This window comes from Rhinolophus sinicus, chromosome 16 (genome assembly GCF_057876585.1).
Source record: "Rhinolophus sinicus isolate RSI-liver-muscle chromosome 16, RSI-T2T, whole genome shotgun sequence".
NCBI classification, from domain to species: domain Eukaryota; kingdom Metazoa; phylum Chordata; class Mammalia; order Chiroptera; family Rhinolophidae; genus Rhinolophus; species Rhinolophus sinicus.
Genome location: NC_142516.1, coordinates 4,313,702 through 4,335,286, shown reverse-complemented (window position 1 = coordinate 4,335,286; position 21,585 = coordinate 4,313,702). Strand labels below are relative to the sequence as shown.

The window sequence follows — 21,585 nt, the reverse complement described above, 5'->3', positions numbered from 1 at the left end:
CTGGATGGTAACAGCACCCCGCTGGCTGCCTGGGGCGAGCGTTAGCACCCCCCACCCCTCTGAGCACACGGACACAGCAGTTCTGACAGAGCCTGTCAGTCACTCACGGACAGAGGCTTCCTAGGACCCCCAAACGGAAAACAATCTCATTAGCAACCCAAGTGCCCGTGGAAAGAAAGAAAAATGCGCCACAAGCGGGTCTCTCACCCCTCTGAAGATCAGGACACGTGCAGGTGTCTTCCTGGGCAGAGCTGCCCAGGGGAGACGGGCTGGAGGTGCCATGCCAGGCACAAGGAAGCCTTCTCAAGATGGACTTGGGGCACCAGCCCCTCGTCACGGCCTGTGAAAGCCCCAGGCCCCAAGTAAAGAACTTCAGGGAGAACTAAGTATGCAAATACCAGCAGCAACAGTTGTGAGTCCTGTGGTTAACAAAAACAGAAAAGCCCTCAAAGAACCACAATTCACTGTTCTAAACCAAGTAACAGGCTCCATCCTGTACTTCTTATCGCAGGGGGAGGTGACCACCCCGTACAACGAGCAGAAACCCCTGTCATCCCCAGGCCCCACCCACTACTACGTCCTGTCCATTTCACCTTCCACGTATCCAGTGACTGTCCCACTGCCACGACCCTCGTCCATGTTGCCACCATCTGCCCCGAGGAGTAACTCAGCCTCTGAGTTCATTCTCTGCTTCTCTGATGCATTCTCCACCGAAGTCAGGGGGATCTTTTCCAAGCACAGATATAATCTCTGTCTCTCTCTGTCTCTCTGTCTCTCTGTCTCTCTGTCTCTCTGTCTCTCTCTCTCTCTCTCTCTCTCACACACACACACACACACACACACACACACACACACACTCCACTTAAAACACTTAAAGGCTTTTCAGCTTGTCAATGCTCTTAAACTCCAGGCTTTCAAAAGACAGGGACACTGGCCATCACCCACTGCTGCGGCCCCTCTCACCCCCATCATCGCCTCAGGGCCTTTAGACATCATTTCCTCACCTAGACGTACTGCACCCCCTTCCCACAGGCCCACCTCACTTCACCTGGTTAACTCTGACTTAACCATCTCAGCTCTGATGTTCATAGTACTTATCAGTCTGTAATCATGTATCTGCTTGGGGGTTATTTTGGTTTCTGCCTTCCTTAGCTAAGGAGCATGACAGAAGAGAATGAAGTCTATGACCCTAAGGCATCCAGTGCATGTAATGAATTAACTTCTCTCCTGTGTATCTAAAACGACTCCAGCTATGTACGTACCACCCCTGAAAAATCTTACAAAATCACCACTTAAATAAGCCTGTACTGTAGTTCAGTTGGGGAACTCAGGTTTGAAAAGATCTGTGCCTCATAGTATCTGACACATATATAGCAGGTACTCAAATATTTGATAGAAAATGAAAAAAGAAATTAATCAGTGAACTACCAGCCCAACACTTCGGACCCCTGAGATTTAAAACTCAAGCAATGACAGTCTCAGTCTGGGGGCCTCACCCGTCTCCTAACTTGCAGGAGACAATTTAAACCATTCAAATGACACTATCACCACCCACAGCACAAAAGCCACCCACAGCTCCGGAAGGACAAAGGGATCCCACACACTTAGGAGCCAGAGGGAAGTGGCGACTAACCCCAGCTGGGCCACTTGGTAGAACCTTGACCAAGGTTAAGCCCTGAACCCAGTTCCTCCCTGGCAAGGGGGATGATACCACCTTTTTAGCCCAGCTCTTTCAGTGGCAAGAAACAGACACCCAGGGAAAACATGTTCAAGTGAGAAGGAAGGCTGAAGGTAAGTAAGAATGTAAGGAGACTCCTGGGATTCCAAGGAAAGCGAAACGTGCAACCACCACCAAGGGTAAGAACGGAAGGCGGCCTGAGAAGCAGCGCTCCCCCATCGCTCACCTGTCCCAGCCCCACCGTCCCCGAGGCCACGCCCTCTGGGGGCTCACCCGCTCTGACAGCTCCAGCTCCAGTCTTCCCACCGAGACCCCCAGAAGTGTACCTCTAGTGCAGGTCTTTCTCCTTTGAGGACTTAACTGACTCTCCCCTCAGTGTTTCCACCTGGAGGTACCAGGCACTTGTGATTGAACTCTGACCTCCCCCCAGTCTCCCATCTGCACTGATGGCAACTCCAGCCTCAGCGAGGTGCGCAGGCCCAAGACCTTGGCGCCATCCTTGACCCCTCCTGTTCTCCTACGACCCTCACCCAAGCAGCCAGGAAAGCCTGTGGGCTCTAATCTTCAGAATACGGTCAGGTCCAACCAAGCACCTTCCGCCATCTGCACGGCCCCTCCCTGGATTGCTGCTCTGCTCCCAGGGGGCTCCTGCCTCTGCTTTGGCTCCCTTTCAGCCCCCGATGCACATGACAGAGTGACCTAGTAACACTCCAGGCAGATATTTCCCTGCTGCCTCTCTCCTGACCAGAGGCAAAGCCCTTGCAGCGGCCCTCGAGGCCGAGAGGATCTTGCTGTCTGTTCCCGTCACGCCAGCCTCCTCACTCTTCCCTGAACACACGGCCCCAGCCCCTGCCTGCAATGCCTGTCCCAGAGCAGGCTGCTGAGCCAACTCCCTCACCCTCAGTGAGGCCGCCCCTAATGCCCTCTCACTCTGCACTCTGACCCCTCGGGCCTGGAACGCGGATGCCCGATTCTGCTCCCACCAGCACTTACCACCTTCTCACATTCTTTATAATTCAGCAGCGTGCGGTGTTTATTGGCTAGTTTCCCCACTAGAGATGTAAGCCCCACAGGGATGGAGCTCCGTAACATAAGTGACTGAAAAAATCAATTATTTGTTGAATAAATGCATGAATGTGCTTCTCCGGACTTACGACTTCCTCGATCTGGGAGCACGTCATGGCTGCCAACCTCCGCTTCTGTAAGCCTCTCGAGCCCAAATGCCCACCAGTGATTAGACTGTCCCCTGAGTCCTGGATCGAATCCCTGAGCCAGCGCCCACCGGCCCAGCTCATCATTCCACGGCCAGCCGCCCTGGATGAGCCACTAAGTACAGAGGGTCCTCTGGGTAGCACTGCAGAGAGCAAAGCCACCCGGAGCTGTGGGGTGTGGGGCGGAAATCCTCACTGACCACAGCGCAGCGGGGCGCCAGCGAGGCCTGAAGCTCGGGCGCCCCGACAGTGACCTCTGCGAGCTGCTGTGGGGATCACGAGCTGACCTGGACGTGAGGCCCCCAGAGGAGCCGCGTCGTACTCGCAGTAACTTACCACCCCAGCCACAGTCAGACCTGTTGACATGGCTCTCGGGACAAACGCCTGATATTAAAGAGGAGCCGATTCAGCTCCGTACTCAGACAGGCGTTCTGTCGAATCCCTCACCGTTCCCGCTGTCCCTGCTAGGATGTCAGTTACCTAAAGATGGAAGGATTTACATGAGCCAGACAGGACTAACCTGGGACCAGAGGCAGAGTGTCTGCACGTCAGGGGCTCTGATGGAGCGGCACTTCAGGTGAGGCCAGGCCGCACACCTGAGGCCTGCCGGGGGCTGCAGGAGCGTTTCCGGGCTCACCACACTGTGCCGTTAGCAGGACGCCCCAGCTCCTCGCCTTGTGTCCTCTCCCCCCATAGCAGAGGACCCAAGAGAGGCAGGAAGGAAGAGCCACCAGAGTCAGAAAGGTCAGACCATCCATCACTTCTACTGGTCACCCGATCAAGCCTGATACAAATGGGGGAGCCTCCAGCTGGGCTGGTGAATACCAGGGGGACCCCGGGGCTGCCCTGGGCCTGCCTACCACAAGTTGTTCACGCAGGCCAACGCCTGTTTGTCCACAGCCCAGAACTGACAATGGTTTTGACATCTTAAAGGGCTACGAAAAAGGCACTGAAGAGCATGTGAGAGACCATGGGCAGCTTGCAAAGCCTGAAATATCTACTGTATCTTCTTCACAGAAGAAGTTCGGTGAGCCCCTCAGGTAGACTGTTGCGGTTGATTTGAGATGTCAAGGGTAATTTTGACCATGCAATGCTTCCCTCGTGCCCTGATTTTGGCACGAACCCCAGGTAAGCACCTCCACTGAATAGGTGCTCAGCAAATGGCAGCTCTGGATACTATAATGTCAGCCACTAAGAAACGAACAGGTCGTCATCACCTGAGCAGAAAGAAAATAACCAACGGAGCCTCCCCGTGTAGGTGCCTGATCAATACAAACTCGGTGAATGGATGACTATGAGTGAGAAATACTACCAGGTCGGTCAGGGCTTTAAAGTATCCACAGTATCCATGAAAGTACGAAAAATCTCGACTGGATGACTTAACACACACGAGACGTGACTTTGACAGCATGGTCAGAATCGCAGCTGGAACGCTAACTGCCAGGTACCCCTCACCACCCCCACTCTATGAGGGAGGTGTTATTAGCTGCCTTCATTGTACAGAACAGCCTACTGAGGCTAACAGGAAGTAAGTAATTTCGCCAGGTTACAGGATACATAGTAGCAGGCCTCTTTCTTCTTGCAGCCAAGTATGTAAGGACAAGGGCCAGCTGTGTCCCGAACCTCACGCCTGAGCAGCAGCCGGCTGAAAGCATCACACAGACAGCAGCCCTCCCTCCCACTCAGCGAGCTGGGATCCCAGCCCAGGCACTTCCAGAAGGGCAAAGCCCCCGGGCTGCCCACAGGCAAGGCAGTGCTGGGTCTAACCTGACTGCTCACTCACTACCTGCTCCCTGCACCTGACAGCTTGGAAAAATATGTTCGCTGTAGTCTCTGCTCTCCAAGCAGACATGATCTTTTCTGAGACTGCCATCAGCGCCCAGGCCAGCCATCTCTCCAACTGCTTTCCTAATGAGCTAAGTGAAGGGCAGCTGCTTGAGCTTTGGGGTCAACAGGTTTGCCACTGGAATGGCGGAAGGGCAGAGAGTGCTGCTGCTCCAGCAACAAACCCGAGGGCTGTGGATACACAGAGAGAGGGCAGGGCCCAGGCAGGGCGCGCTGGCAGCCTCAGCGCACACAACTGAGCTCCAGGCCCAGGTCTTCCTACGGGGACATAGCGACCTCGCGCTCCCCAACTGGTCTCTGAGATGGCTCAACTTGCCCGCTCTTCTCAGATTCATGAACATGCAGGGAAATGACTTGCCCAAGGCCACATAACCACTGGCAGAGCCAAAGCTCCCTGGTGCTAATGCTGTAAGTTTCCTGCTTTTGGACTCTGCTCTTGGAAAGCTTGAAGTCCCGCTGGCTGAGGAGACAGATGTGGATTATGACAGGTCCTGGGGAGAGGAGTAAACTAGCACAGGGGCTAACCTGGGACTAGAGGCAGGGTGCCCTCATGTCAGGGGCAGGAAGCGAGTGGAAGGGATAAAGGCAGACACAGAAAGTCAGCAGCCTGGAGGGGACCTTGCAGACAGTGATGACGACCCGTGTGTGGTCAGGCTGCTTCGAGGAACAGGAGAGTCAGCTGACCAACGACGAGAGAGACTGTCAGATGCATTGAGGGTCCAGATGAAAGTAGACACATGAATCTGTGTCAACAGGTCCCAATTACATACGGTCCAGTGACCCCAGTGGGATTCTAATCCAGAGTTGTGCAATCCCCCACCGCAGACATGCCAACCACAACAGGGCAATCACCTCCCTCGGTCCTTTCTAATTAGGAGATAACAATCATCTACAAAACTATGACTCCCTGGCCTAACAAGGAAAGAGACGAGGCGACACGCTCGTCCGCTCTTGTGAACCAAGACTATCAGGAAGCAGAACAGAGCAGGAAGGGATCTGGACATCGGGGAGACCAAGGTCTGGGTGCCAGCTGTGTGATGGGGAGCAGGGAACGGACCCTCACAGACCTGTGTCCCCATCTGCGGGACGAAGGCAACGCTACCGGCCAGACAGAACTCCCGTGAGGATCCCGTGCAGACGCTCAGCTCAGACAGCTGTGGAGGCTCTTTGCAAAAAGGGCCCAAGTCATCAACCCCCTCCCGCCCCCACAGCTCTTTGCCAGGTAACTGTCGGCACCTCCCATCCAGGGCGGAGGGCGTGACTCGCTCCCTTCTCCTGGAATCGGGGCGGCTTGGGACTTGGTTTCCCCAGTGACATGAGGTGGAGGTGACACTGTCAGTTCTCACTCTGGGCCTCAGGAGGCCCTGCAGGCCACACTCAAGGCAACCTGCCAGCTTCCAGGGGAGGGACCCCGGGCTAGCGTGCTGGGGGCACAGAGATGAGCCCCTCGCAGCTGACTACAGACACACGAGGGACCCCGGCCTAAACTGCCACCTGCAGAAGCATGAGCTAAGTAACTGTCATTTTAAGTCACTAATACCTGGGTGATCTGTTAGTACTCACTGCCGCCGAGAGCAGGACTCGGGGACAAACAGGGACGATTCCTCCTCTCCTGTCCAGTAATTCTCCAGCCGTCAGCTTTTCCTTCCCCACTGATGGGTCCCATCAGCGTCCAGCCATGCCACCGGTGCCCCTTTGCCACAGCTTTCCCTGGCCCCACTGCCCTCAACAACTAACTACCACTTTGTCTTGGCTGCGTCTGGCAGCAAAACTCCTCCAAGACTCATCCACGCTGAGTTCAGTCCTCTGCCCGCTCTCGGAAACCCTGTCTCGTGCCCAGCATGGCACTGACACTTCTTGTTGAGGTTCTCACCAGGTGACTAAGTCCCATGGTTAGTTCTCGGCACTCGTGACTTGGCTCCAGTCGGCCTGGTCTGTCACCACTGCTCCCTCCTGCTCGGAACCCTTTCTGCACTTGGCTCCTAGGACACCAGCCTCCCGCGTTTCCTCCTCCCTGGCTGGAGGGTGGACGGCAACTCCCCAGGGTCCTCACGCGGAGCCCTGGGCTCAGTCTCGGCCCCTCTCCTCTCGCTCACTGTTCCTTGGCAGTCTCACCCAGCCCGTACGCACACGTCAAAGACTCAAAGAGGCCTTGACTTCTTCTCTGAACACCAGATTCTTACACTCGCCCAATGGCCACCTGCTTCCAGATCTCTAAGCGACCCCACCTGCACCACGCACAATCCTGACCGTCCCCGATCTGCCCCACGGCTCTCCTCGCTGGTGCGGACAGGATGCGCAGGCCAAACACTGGACCCCTCCTCCACCTCTTCCCTCTTGCAGCCCACACTCCACCGCTCAGCAAACCCCAGCGGCTGTCCCTTCAAACCCCAACCACTGCAGGGCCCTCCACGAGCTGCTACTCCCTGAGCTCACTGCTTCTGTCTCTCCCACGTCCACGCGACTCCGGCCACACTGGCCTCACGGTCTTCCTGACAAGCCGGCCGCTCCCATCTCGGGCTCTCCAGCCTAGCTGGCCGTGCTCCCGCTCAGACAGCTGCAGTGGTCTCCCCCCAACTCCTCACCGCGAGCACCCCTCCCTTCCTATCCTCTGTAAACCTAACAAGCGCGGCCTGGGGCTCCTAGCCCCTTCCCACCTTCTTCTCTATATGATGCCCATCATCCAACAGACTATACACTTTACTTGTTTATGTACGTGCACTGCACACCTCACAGGGCAGCGAGCGCTTCGTTGTCCGTTAGGTGCCCCTGGGGCCTAGAGCCCTGCCTGACCTAGGACCCAGGCAGGAAACGCTTGTTGAATGAATGAGCGTCCTTCCATCAATGAATTAATGACTATAGAAAGTATGGAGTTTCTGCAGCGCAGTGTCCCATTTCATGGTCAAGGAAGACGATTTAAGGCCTGTACGTTCAGTAGCACCAGGTTCCTCAAACCTCCCGTCATCTGTCTTGTCATGATGACGAGAACTATGCTTATAAAGACCCGAATGTGGGGCTCAGCTAGGTAATCTCAACTGAAAAAATGAGACATCTGGAAGGTGAGTCCTTGCCTGGCCTGAACATTTGAAGATGTTTCTGGAAACTGATGAGGGACTTGCCTCTGAGTTCCAGAGCAGAGAGCAGAGGAACCAAAAAGACACCGTAGATCAGGGCTTCGCAAACTGCTGCCTGCAGTGTAAACACCTCCGCCTGCGGGCAGTGCGTGCCGGCTGCCTGTTCAGGGCCTGCGAGCGAAGAATGGGGTTCACATGTGCCAGTGGTTTCATTTCAGCTGGTTAAGTACCTACCTACGTGATTTTGCCCCTTGGCCCTGCAAAGCCTACAACATTCACTACCTGGCCCTTTAAGACGTCTGCCTTCCCCTGACACAGATGAACCATCTGGGGGGAAATTCCTCTGCCGGGGACCACAAGTTCCCTAGAAACAGTCACCTGAGTATTTCAGCATGAAGTGACCTCCAAAATCCAGTGCTCTAAAGGCGATCGCCAAGAGTTAACTATATACAAAGTAGCCACTGGCCACTGCTATTAAATAACGGTGACACCCTCTATGCAGCTGGAAAAGAAATAGCCAAACACGGAAATGGATGTCACGCACGTTCCCAGGGTAATGCATATCCTAAAGCCAATGGCAGGGATAGATATTGTTCTAAATTTGGAAATATCTGATGACAAAGCGAAGTTTCCTTCCCTTTTCTTACCCACACCCAGAACAACACCCCACATTTCTCATGAGAAAAATTCCTTCACATTCATGATTTCCATTTCCTACATCTGATCTTTAACAAAAAACCGACTATGAGAGCCCGAAATGTACAGAGATCTTCCAGTACCACGCTTGGCATACAGGAAGCCATCAGCTTTATTGTGATATCATATCCCAACATATAATCATTACATGTATTACTGTGTATTACACACTCTACAGGATAGATACAATATACAAAATGTATTGTATATACAGTGAATTGAACAGATTGTATTGCATAATGTTACATATATAAAATATATAATCACAATATGTATGCTGAATTGTTTTCTATTGCTATTATATACATAATTGTTTCATTGTTATATTACTATCCTACCACAGGAGACACACAGCCACAAACTAGCTGTGGGACAAGTTACTTCATTTCTCTTAAGCCTGTTTCTTCACTGGTAAAATTTAGAAGATTTTTACGGTTCCCTTCTAGCTCAAGGCTGTGATTCCATAAGCATGTTAAGTAACCTTTGCTTTGAAAACGTCTGCTTTTACCCGGACGCCTACTTATGTCACATCCAAACCCGGTTTGGAACCTCCTCGCCAACAAAGAGGCGGAGACGTCGTCTCTGTCCATCGCATTCACTCTAACACGCTGATGGTCTGCGCTTGCTCAGCCAAACCACCCTTGCAATAAGCTGTTTAATAGCAATATATTTCAACAGCAATTGAGTGGGTGCAGCCATCATGTACAAGCAGCTGGGGAAACGGTAACGACTCAGCCTTCAGCAGAAGTGGTAAAGAGGCAGGGTTGGGTCACTCGTCGCATTGGGACATCAGTCATGCTGCCTAACAGTAAGCGTTACACTAACAATGTTAATATCACCTCTGGGCTCCATCTGTCCCTTTCACGTAAGGAAACTAAAGTACTTAATAATCATTACTCCCTTGGAGGCAGAAGACCAAAGTTGTGGTGGTAAGCGGCTAGCCTTAAATACAGCCAGTCGCACGCCTCTTTTCTAAGAAACTCAGCACCTCAATGCAATTGAGCCAAGACTAACGCAAAGGACCATGGGAAAAAAAATTCTGGGGGGGAAAAAAAAAGACAGCACTGAAAACGACTTCTGACCTTCCCATGCCCCTTCTCTGAGTCCTATGCCACCCGGTAACTCATCACTATAGCGTGAATGAACATAGTTTAAGTTTTACAAGAGAAACAATTTCCAAATGCTAGTGCTCAGCACCGAAGGGTTGTGGCTAACTGACACATTTAGGCATCGCGCAGAAGATGTTAACAGGTATATCCCTCTAGGAAAACAACACGGCAAGGACCTTAAAGCTGTGTTCCTGGATTGGGAACTTATCCTAAGGAAACCATCCAGTGGAATCACAATTATATATGACGAAAGCTATTTATAGTTGCCTTACCTATAACAGTGAAAAAGGGGAGATGCTTTCAATACCCAGCAGCAGGTGAGTAACTTGCTAAGTTCTGGAACATCAATGCAATGGCCTTTCACAGTCACTATAGGAGCCGTGAAGACCACACAGAGGCATGAAGTCAAAGAAAAAAATTTGTACGTGATTATAACTATATGAAAAATATGCACGCACGTGCAGCCACTCTGGAAAATAGACGAGCGACAGCTAATACGTCTGCTCACTCACTATGTTTCAGGTTCTTTAGATTCAGACACTTAACATGCATTTTCTCCTTTGCATCTTGTCGATTTCTTCCAATTTTTTTCTTTCATAATGTAACATCTTTCCAATGAAAATCAAATATAATTTCTTCGTATGTAACCTAAAAATAACAACAATAATAAACACTCACTGGACACTTACTATGTGCCAGGCACGGTTCTAAGCATTTTTCAGCACCTCATGAGGTAGGTACTATTTAACGATGAGGAAACTGAGGCCCAGAAGCTAAGTAACTCACCGAAGACCAGCAAGCTAGGAAGACCAGCAAGGATTCCATGCTGTTAACCACTACGTAATTATGGGGAAAACATTTCAACACTACCGTACTCAGAATGGGAAAATGGGGTGTCCCGGTCAGTTGGCTACCCCACTTAGCTAGGACGAGCTCAGTTATGTCTGGTTCTGCAATGGTTGTTTTCAAAGAAATTCCACACCACGAAAAGCCCCTGTGACGCGGGCCAGCAAAACCGGGGCCGCTTGCAGACAAGCGAGCGGCCAGTCTGACAGCCACTGGTTCACAGCCCACAGGGGCACCTCTGAGGTCCTCTGCCACGTGATCCCTTCAATGGAGACAAGGAAACAGGTGGGACTACCCAAACGCACACCGCTAGCTGGGCCTGGGACAGAGCCAGGCCCACAAGCCTCGTCCAGGACCTGGCCCAGCCAGGCTTCCTTCCATGACGCAGTGTATGGTAAGAATTACTAGTATTCATGGAGCGCTTCCTGGATGCTAACGGCTGTCACCCCTTTACACAAATCATCTCTCTGATTCTTGCCACAGTCCTTCGAGGTGGGCGCTGGGATTAATCTCAGGTAGAGACCAGGACACAGGCTTGCAAGTGTGAAGCCGTGTGGGTCGCTCCACTCAGCAGGAAGGTGGGGACCCCGGGGTGGGGGGGGCTGGAGTACAGCACCCAGCCCGCACACTGTGGAGTGAGTACTGCCTGAGAGGCTGATACCAGACATGACGACAGGGCCAAACCAATGGAATAGAGACCAGAAAATGGATGGAGGCACAGGCCCGGCTGCAGCTTTGGCCAGAAAAGCCATGACACTGAGGACGTGGCATGCGGGGTCCGGCGGCCCCAGATGCTTCTTTGCCACCGAGCTTGCAGAGGCAAGTCTGAACACCTGGCCGACAGGGAATCCAAACAATTCTAAATCTGCCCCTGCAGCACAGGAACCAGGGAGCCTGGGGAAATTATGCAAATCCTTGGCTGTAGACCCCCCACCCACCCCAGCCAGCCAGTCTCCTTCCCTGTACTGCAAACCCCACACTTTTATTTTATAGTCAGCTCTTCCACTAGGGAGGTTAATATTGCTGGCTCACAGTCAACTGTGTACAAACATGCAAATCATTAGCATTTCCATTTACTAGGCTGGTATGGCCCGAGCTGCTGGGGTTTCTGAAGGAAGTAACCATTCAATTTACAATTACTGCTGCACTTTTTAATTCCCAAGGAAACTTCTGCCTGTGCTGTAACCCCCAAAGCCAAAACGACCACTGTAAGCAGCCTTCAAATTATTTCTGGGGCGGCCAGAGGGGGTGATAGTCTTCTCAGGTGTCTGGGTCAATGAATCAACTAAATGTTGACTGATGTTGGGTCCTTTTGTGAACCGATCTTTCGCAGTGTGAACAAGCATGAATAAATGTGCTCTCAGTGAATCCAGAATTGCCGTGGGCTAGAGGAAGGGGCACTTACTTCCATCCCCCACATCTCTACCTCAGGCAGAGAAAGGCACAGAGCGAGTACTTCCACGAGGAGACCAAGTGCCCCACACCTGCTGGTGAGGAGCACAGGACCAGGGGACTCCCTGCAGCGCTAGGCGGCTCTGATCCGGCAGCAAGCAGGTCGTTAAGAGCCAAGCCCCGTGCTGCGGGCTGTAGGTGAGCAGTAACACAGCTAAGACGCACGCTCGTCGGGAGGCCCCTGGCGAGAGGGCCGTGAGGGAACGAGGCCATGCGGATGACACACTTCACTGTCCCAGGCGGACGCAGGTTGGGTGCGGAGCTCTGGCAGGCGCGCTCAGACCCCGGCAGCCGCTGCCTGCCTCGTCCTGCTCCCGTGCTAGCTTTGCATGGCAGCCTGCTAGAACTTCACTAAGACAGACGACTCAGATTTATCAATCGTGCAAGTCCCCACTGCTGTCAAAACCAAAAGAAAAGCACTGTTTTTTCCTTAGGGGTTGGCTTCTGAGAGCTGCAAGAAAGACGAGGACTGTGAGAGTCAGAGTATAATGTTGGTCCTCAGACAGGGCACGTCCCGCACTGTTTAAATCATCAGAGACGTTTCTCTGCTGGGTGGAAAACGCTCTTTAGGGGCACAGCAGGCAGAGGGGGTGAGGTTCGTGTTTCTGCCACTTCAGTTTTTCAACTTTCCAGGTGTACGACTTAGCAACCGAAATGTGAGTGACCTAAAGGGCAGACAATGATTCCCTTTACGTTTCCCTTCAGATGGTGTTCTGCGCTTGACCTTCCTAAGCATGACCGGTCTGGCTCAGCCATTGCAGGCGACAGACTTGCTTGGGCAGCAGTCAGGGGCAGCCGGGGCCGTCCCAGCTGCCCGTAGCAAGTGCGTAGAGGACGTGCCCCTGCAGCAGACCCGGACAGCACGCTACCTGCCCTGGAGGCATCAGCCACCCACGTGTGGGGGCGGTCAGGGTGGATCCACTAACCCAGTTCCTACACATGCTCTAACATAGCATTTCCACAGTGTAAACAACCTTTAGAGACAAAGACAGACAAACAGATACACTGTGAGGAACCAAAGGACACTCTTCTACTGCGGGCGCCTGGCAGGGCTTCCACAGGCTCAGGGGTGGGAGGCAAACTGCCGTCCCCGGGTCTCACCTCCGCAAACAAAGCCCTGCACTGGCCAAGGCCTCCTGCTCAGCGCTGGTCCTACAACAGCTCTCATTGAAATCACTGAACACAACCGAATAGAGTAACAAAATAAAACACAAAGCTTTCTTTACTTCTGCCTGTAGTTCCAGCTACTTGCAGTGGAAATTTGAAGCAGTTTGAACCCTTACCTATTCTCTCAAGGAAAACCAGAAACAATCCAAAAGTCAGTAAATATATTAAACTCCTGGTGCAGAGCGGTGCTGTGGGTCAGAACCAGTGCTGTTATGGTGGCTGGAGATGCCATCCCCCGTGGCGCTAAAGCAGCGTCGCATTCCGACTCACCTCTGTCCTGCCCATGTCTGCTAAGACGCATTCCTCCAAGAGGCACTGTACTATGAGGTCCTAAACAGCACCTGGTTTCTATTTATTTTTCAAAAAAAAAAAAAAAGAGTAAAAGTGCATTAGAATACATAACAAACCTCATATAGCCATTACCTGGGTTCTAACCCTTGTTAAACTCATCCTATTTTGCTTCTCTGTATGTCCGCACATGAATGTATTTCCTCATTGACCGGAATCATTTTATTTATTTTGACCTGAATCATTTTAGAGTGAAATTATAGGCAGCATAACCGTTCACTCCTTAATACTTCAGCATGACTATCCAAAAAAGGACATGCTCCTGCATAACTCCTCACCATACCACAGGTAATAAAATACGCAATGGTCCCAAACGCTACCTACTACCCAGCTGATATTCACATTTCCCGAGCTGGCCCGTGTCCTCGCTGTCCTGTTCAGACCAGGATCGGATCAAGGACCACCAAGGGCACCTTTCTCAAAGTAATTTGTTGGACAATGACTGACTGATAGAAAGTCAGAGGGGCTGCCACTGGCCAGTCCATGAGCACCCCCACCTACATTTCCCTTTCAAAAAGAAAGTATTCATGCTGACCACAAAGACACCGACTGTTAACATGTCCATGCATTTCCTTCCAGTTTGTGTTTTCTGTCCACCAACACGCAGCCACACACGGCTGCGACCAGCCTAGCCTGCAACCAGGTCAAGTGCAACCTGCACTTCTTTTGCCAAGTGGAGGTAAAAGAGTCTGACAGTCTGACATGCCTCGTGAGTCTGCCAACTGCTGATGTGCCGGGTTAATAACAGTGAGAAAAGTCAGCTGAGGAACCGGAAGAGCAGGCTGCCCTGGGACACGGTTACAAGGCCCGCAGTTCCCAGAGCGCCGCAGCCCTGCTCTGGGGTCTCGCCGGCCTCCTGCCCCCCAAGCTGACACCAACACAAGCGCGACAGACACGGAGTCTGTGCTAATACCCACTGCTGCTCCACAGCACAAGCGTCCAGGACACAGACACACGAGGCTTTCTACACAAGGCACTTTGAACTCTTTGGAAGAAAAGGGTCTATGTATGTAAAAGCTATTAATGACATTCTGGAAACCAAACTGTCACAAAAGATTCAAACTCCTGGATATCAAACTTTTTATTTGGAATATTTTTTAAAACGAAAAATTTTCAACCAATAGCCACATGTTGCAGTGAATAAAAACCTCAACCTGAACTAAATAAATTCTCAGCCAAGCCACACCACCCTACTGAGATAGAAATCATTCGATTCCTTAGACCTCTCAGTTAATTTTCTTTAAACTATGTTGAAATGCAAGCCTTTCTAATCTGGAAGCTGTGTTTCTCTGAGCACTTTAGCTCTGGTTTTGAGCCAAAATACCCCAACCAAGGCCGCCGCCTCCCTTCCTCCTGGAGAGGAAGCTGAGAGCCTCTTACCTTGTCTCCAGGGGCACAGGTGGCTTCGTCTCAGGGGCTTCTGCTTTTCAACACTGTTGCCCATTCTAAAGCCAGAGGGTCACTGGGCCCGTCGAAGGCCAAGTGTCTCTGCTGAACAGCAACCAAGGACCGCGTCACCAGCTAAAAGGGGATTCATCCCGGGACATCCCAGCCACCGGGCAGCAAGCCCTGCAAACGCTTACAAGAGAAACTTGAATTCTACCCTGAAAGGTCTTTGCCTCCCGCCTTTCAAACTTGTTCAGCTCCAGAGGAGGAAATCAGAAGAAAAGGCTGCCGTCACCCTACCGGTGGGTCTCAGTAATGGTCTATATTAAGCTCTTTCCTCGGCCCTCCTTCCACACAATTACTCATCGGAGGGCAGCCGCCACCAAGAATGAACTGTATTTCCAAACACTTTCAGTACTGCTCTTCCTTGGGGGAGGAGTGGGGAATCAGGTGATCAAAAAGCTGAAAGTTCAAAATGGACCAGTTCTGGGTGTGCTGAGAGAAACACTGTCACAGACTCTAATGTCACACCTTCTCTTTAAGGTTCTCACTCTCAGACCCGTGTGCATCAGAAAAGAGTTCCCTCCAAGAACACACACTGATGTCATTGTTAGTACTGTTGTTTCCCAGGGAAAACAAGCAAACATCACAATGCAAGCTAAACCTCAGTTTCCAAAGGCGAAGGGACAAGAGGACAAACACAGCTAAGGGTTTATAACCTCAAGCTCCAATCTTCCACTCCAGCTGGAAAATAAATAACTTTTGTGGAGAAAGTGGCGTACCACCTAAACTGTGAACAACAGGTTTCCTGGGACAAAAGAAGGGTGTGAAATCATACACCTTTTAGTAAAAAGGAAGAAAATGTCAAGGTAGATGGAAAGCTGTCCTTGACTTCCATCCCTGAGTGTGAGGTCAGAAAAGCCCGTAGAGAATGCCCCAGAGGCCCAACCACCTGGTTCAAGTCCCAGCTCTGCCACTTGCTTTACCAACTGAACACAGGAGTCTCAGTTTCCTCATCTGTCAAATGGGCATAATTCAGGCCCAGCTCCTCAGCTGTAATGAGGATCAAATAAAAGAAAACGTTTATGGAAGTGCTTACATGCTGCCCGACGCTTAGGAATCCTTTGGTAAACATTTACCGTCAAAACTTTTATAATCTTAGACTGTGGAACTGTATTAGCTCAGAAAGCCGATTTCTGGCTTCAGTCAATCTAGCCAAAGGCACACAAAGGGAATTCCGTTCTATTGGGGTCCGATGGTACAATATAGGAACAAATTCTAGAACTAGAGTAAAATTTGAAGACAATATTCCCCAAAGACCCACAGAGAGACTGGCTTGAAGCGACACGACTGCTCAGCGTGCTGTCACACGTGCCAGGCCCACAGCCATCACGGGACCTGCCCTGCTTGTCCTGAGGAGAGAGAAATAATCTTGCTGGGGCCTGAAAATGAACGAGGCCAAATCCAAATCTCCGCATGCACTTAAGGCCTCACCTTTTGATTTACAATAACACAGAAACCACATTTACAAAGACAGAGCCCAGATTCCTAACTTGGGGAAGCAGAGCACATGTCTATTTCACTCCTCCGGTGAAGGGGCAGGAAAGCCAGCAGATGCGTGAGGGCCACTGCCAGCCCCCCCCTCCCTCACCGCAGTGCCGAGCTCTTAAATCCAACTGCAACCACGAACAGCAAAGATCAAAGGCCTAAAGCCCCACCACACCAGAGGGGGCCACAGAAACATAACAGCTGGTACAACGTCCAATTTCAACTCAGCGCCCCCCATCCACAAGCACCCACCCTTTGGATACAGTCAGAAGATACTTCAGTCTCCTTCTAAGCACTATAACAATTTTCCTTCAGCAAGTTTCCCACGCCAGATATGACATCCCATCTCATTTCTTCCATAAGACACAAAGTTCAGTATATTTGCAAAAGCACAATAGATCAGAAAGCCTCTACTTACAAACCTGCATCTTAACGGCTCCTTTCACCTAAAGAAAGTTCTAACTTAGGAACACTTGGCAATGACTTACCAAATGCTCGGCACAGACGCCGCCCAGGGCTAGCAGAATACCGGCACACAGTAGGTGCTTAATAACTCTCTGCTGAACAAACAAATGGGTGGATAAATGAGAATTCTCTCTCTCTCTCTCTGTCTCTCTCTCTGTCTCTGTCACACACACACACACACACACACAGACACTCAGTTACCCTGACCCCCTAGAATGCGTTAACCAGACTTTTTAATTCATAAATAAACTCTCCTCTCGGCAAGAGCCAGGCATTGGTCTGCGGAGCCCTGTTTCATCCCCCTCCCCAGCCCTCAGCTCAGGCTGTTCCGCGGCCTTGGAGGCTCACCTGTACCTTTTTCCCCCATTAGCCTGTAAAGCCCCTGAGGTCAGGAACCATGTTTGGGTCAGCGCCTCATAGGCCCGGGCACACACAGCTGGGGAAGCGGGGTTCCGGGCCAGGCCTGCCATTTCTTAGCTGGGGGCGCCCACATTCCTAACTGTTTCCATGAGAAAATGCATCCCAGCTAATTTACCAATGAACCTTCCAAACAAAGGAGAAATTTCCTTGAGAGAACAGCTTTGAAAGGAGGACCCCATGGTCCAGCCGCTTCTCAGGCGATCCTGGCCTCCCAAAATGATTCAAATGTGTACTGGTTGGGGGTGAGGAAGACCCACAGAACAGCCTGTTCTGAAGAAAGCCTCACCGATTCCCAGTGTGGAAAATGTCTTTCAGAGTCATCCCCAAAGGTGAACACGCTCACAGTCCCCAGGGGGCAGGGAGACCCTGGGACAACGCTCTCACGACTGATACAATGCACGCCCGTGTCCCCCACAGATGCTTCCAGGATGCTGTGACATGTGTACTACTTTCAATCAGCCTGTATTTGACCGCGATGTCACGTTCCCCCTGGAGGCATCACTGTCACAAGCCCCAAATGACGAACTCACAGAACGGTGGTGGGGCCTCAGGAGACAGACGGGCACGGTCGCCTTCTCCAGCAACCCCGCCCCCTTGCACGGATGGCATGGGGGCGTCAAGGCCACAACACACTTAGAATTCTTCTCCTCGGCTAGGAATCTGCGAGCCGCTTGCTCGTGACCAGAGGACGTAGGAGAGCAGTGGGAAGGTGCTGGCTTTCAAGGGCGGCTACCCTGGGTGGAATCTCCATGCGGCACGTCCCAGCAGGGCACCTTTGGGACAGGAGCTGAACTTCCGGGACCTGACTTTTGCACCTGGGTAAAACGTGCACTGCTCTGCCTCCTACTTCACAGGGCAGTTTAAAGGTTAATTGTGATGTTTAAAAAGCGCTCTCACACAGCAGATACTGGTAAAAGCATAGCTACTGTTGCTATTTATTATTATTTCATTATATATGAACATCCAATGGTAGATACAATAAAGAAAAATCTTTACCCTTGCAAGGGATTTCCCCCCCCACATCACAGTAAGAGCCACTGCAACGTTCCGGCAAATAGCTCATTCCCTCCGTGCAGATAAAACACAATTGCACTTGCAGCGCGGTAATACTTTGACTGTGGAAAGTGATGTATAGCGGGGGTAACACTGTGGCTGCCGACGTCTGGAACATTTTACGGAGAGCCCTCTCCTCCACGCAAGACACTGCTGGCTTCACCAGAAACTGAGTCAGGGAACCCTGCGAGGCGCAGCTCACTTCTTGGGGCAGATTAAGACAGAAATGAGGGCTCAGATCCCCGTAATGTGTCCGCAGCCCCCAGAGGGCTCTCCGGCCGTGCCCAGTAGCTGACACAGGCTCTGTGCGTGGAATTTGTCTGCTGGGAGGAAAGTCTGATGTTGGTCACTTCCCCTCCAGAGAAAAGCACAACAATACGAGGAAGCGCCAAGCACTGTGGGAATGTTCCAAGTGGGAGCTCCAGCCCAGTCCAGAACATAAACAAAGGAGAACCAGCCTGGAGGTCAGGCCCAGCAGAGCAGAGGCAGAAAGTCGGGGCCAGTCTTCTGACACTGAAAAGACCCTGCTTTGAAGTGACTTCCCTGGCCAGCCCCGGAGGAAATCATCGAAGGCAAAGGCACCTCTCCCACAGTGAGCGTGTCACAGGAAGCACAGACGGGGCTTCTCTAGGACACACTCACAGACGCACTTATGAGTCTCGGAATGTCACGGCTGCGGCAAGTACGATTTAAACACGCACAAGAATCACTCAGTTACCCCCGTGATCAGGCGAGGGGAGCACGTCTAGCAGGGTGACCTCATCTAATCTGGGGGTCAGGCAAGGGTGAGGCTCGAGGGACGCTGACCAAGGAGGTGACCAAGCGAAGGGGTGAAGAGCATTCTGGGCGGGAGCAGCATGTGCAAAGGCCCTGCGTAGCTGGACATCCGTGAATGGGGGCGGTGGGGCCGACGGGGGCAGGGCCTGGAGGCCAGGCCTCGTCTCATGGGCATCGGGGGCTCCTCCCGCACTGGCCAAACCGCGTGTGTTCGTTCTTCCAAGAAGTCCGTGGCGTTTGATCCAAGTTTCAAAGAGTTCCGAAAGGTTAAGAACCACAGAGGCTAGTCCAACCCTCTCGCTCTGAAATGAGGAAACTGAAGCCCAGGGAGGGAAAGACATCTCCCCAAGGCTCCACACAGGCCAGAGAACCCACACACTGACTCCCGGTCTGGTGTTTTTCCACAGCTCGTTTTCCTCTGGCAGGGGTGTGTCAACAACAACAACGAGCTCCTCCTCCCTGAATATTGACACTGTGGCCCAAACAAGGCAGCTCTGTTTCCCTGGCCAGGTAGGCCCAGAAGGGACACTCCACAGAAACAACTGTGAGGTCAGCCAGTCAGTCTTTCTTGGGGTCTAACCTCACCTGCACCTTATGGGGCTCAGATAAACCAGCCCCTCAAATTCCAAGGCAGCCCCATGAGACAGTGTCTGGGTTTTTGGGGACTAGAGGCCAAGGCTGGTCCCCTCACTAAAGGAAGGCCACACCAGGCAGAGCCCTCGCTGCTAAGTCAGCATGCAGCCTTCTGAAGAAGCTATTTATTTGTTGTTCTTTTCAAAGTCAGCCCTGGCCAAGACCTAAATCTAGCCTGCAGACATGAGAGGGAGAAAGCCCGTGCCTCTAATTTTATCAATTCCACCTGGAATTGAGAGACAGGAACTATTTTTTTTAAGTGAACAAAAATAGTGATTTTCTCCTCTGCCACATATTTCATGATATTCAGATTCCTCGCGGGAATGTCTAAATATGTGTGGCAAACACTTAAACTTTTGATGCTTCCTGGAAGACCTACAGGGGGACGGCTCCAGTGCCGGGACCAGCATTCGAGGCCTTTGGGAGTCTAGCCCCCCAAGCGACCTTTCCCACCTTCCCTCCCCACATTCCCCACTCAGGGGCCTTTTCTTGGGCCAGACTCGATACCATGCCCAAGCCCACTCCTGCCTGCCTGCCTGCCTGCATCTCACCTCCCTCCTCTCCAGCTAAGCAACGGTCCAGCAGACTCTATGGGCAACCATCAAGGGGCCCCGCAATCTCTACTCTGCTGGGGCCACGACAGTGTCCGAAGAGTAGGCCCTTGCTGGGGAAAGGCTCCCACCCCTCGCACCCACCCCCAGCGCCTCCAGGATGTTGCCTCCTGCGCTTTACAGCTCCTACCCTCCAGAGACCCTCACCCAACCTGACTAAGCAACTGACGAATTATGGCCTCTAACTAGCTGTGCTGTCCGAGCTTCCTAGGACGCACACCCCTCTCCGTTAGGAGGCTGAGCCCACAGCCAATGTGTGCTTTCATCCACGCACAGTGAGCTCCAACGCTGTGCCAGGTCCCCTTCCGGGCTCTGGTGAAACAGCAGCTGACAAGGAGCTTACTGCCTAATAAGGGTGAAGATCATATAAAAGGAGCAAGTAAACACCGAGTTAAAAACAAAACAAAAGGCTGGGGCTAGGGGACAGTGTGGAGAGAAAAGTGCTGCCAGTGCTACTTGGGGCCATGGTTAGAGACGGCCTCCCTGGGGTGCCGTGTGAAGAGAGACCCGAAAGGAGTCAGGGGGCTACACGCACCCAGAACAGCTCGTCCCCACGTAGGACCTAAGGGCTCCCCACACGTGAACTCACGACCCTACACCGCTCCGTTCTGTCAATGAGAAAACTGATTTTTAAGAGCAGGAGGGGTGAGCGACTTCCCCACGGTCACACACACCAGTAAGCAGCGGGAAGGGGCCTAGCTGAACCCAGGCTCCTGACGACGGCTCTCAGAGACGTACTGCTACAGCACCCGGGGAATGACCGTTCCAGGTAGAGGGAAGGCAGGGGTGCCCCTGAATATTCCAAGGACACCTGGAGGAGAAGCTCAAAAGCCCGTGTGGCTGACAGACAGCAGCCGGGGACAGTGGTAAGAACGAGGCAGGGTCAGAGTACAGGGTGCCTGCCACAGGCCACGGGGAAGACTGGATTTTATTCCCCATGTAACGGAAAACCACTTGGATGATTTTGAACAGGTCTAATTTGATCTAATTCACACACTGGGGGTTGAATGAAGACTACGCAATTTTGAGGCAAGAATGAAAACCAAGAAGCCAGCAAGGAGGGTACCGTGAGGTCCGGGGACGATGGCAGTGGCCTGGAGGAAGTGTCAGCAGAGGCACTGACAGTGATCGAAGTCCGGCTATATCTGAGGACTTACTGATGGATCGGATGTGGGCTGTGAGAGCAGTCGGGGGTGATTCCAGGGTTTCCGAGCCTGAACATCTAGGTCAAAACGGCATTATTTTCGGTGATGCGGAGCCAGGCAG

At 52.1% G+C, this 21,585-nt stretch overlaps 1 protein-coding gene across 16 annotated transcripts in view; it reads right to left on the bottom strand.

Annotated features, from left to right (window-relative positions):
- RAPGEF1 (Rap guanine nucleotide exchange factor 1) overlaps positions 1-21,585 on the bottom strand; it is a 133,314-nt gene that overhangs the window by 94,447 nt on the left and 17,282 nt on the right. For 2 of the 16 annotated variants that reach the window (XM_088793087.1, XM_088793090.1), the window contains exons 1-2: positions 14,807-14,997; positions 13,349-13,426 (exon numbers count right to left, since the gene is read on the bottom strand). The exons of 5 other annotated variants lie outside the window; for them this stretch is intronic. In XM_088793087.1, coding sequence (XP_088649213.1) covers positions 13,349-13,426; positions 14,807-14,870 — 142 coding nt within the window. In that variant the 5' untranslated portion in view covers positions 14,871-14,997. Of the gene's footprint in view, positions 1-13,348; positions 13,427-14,806; positions 14,999-21,585 lie in introns of those variants that run through there. 9 more of the 16 variants (XM_088793088.1, XM_019728886.3, XM_088793089.1 and 6 more) reach the window with 9 other exon arrangements.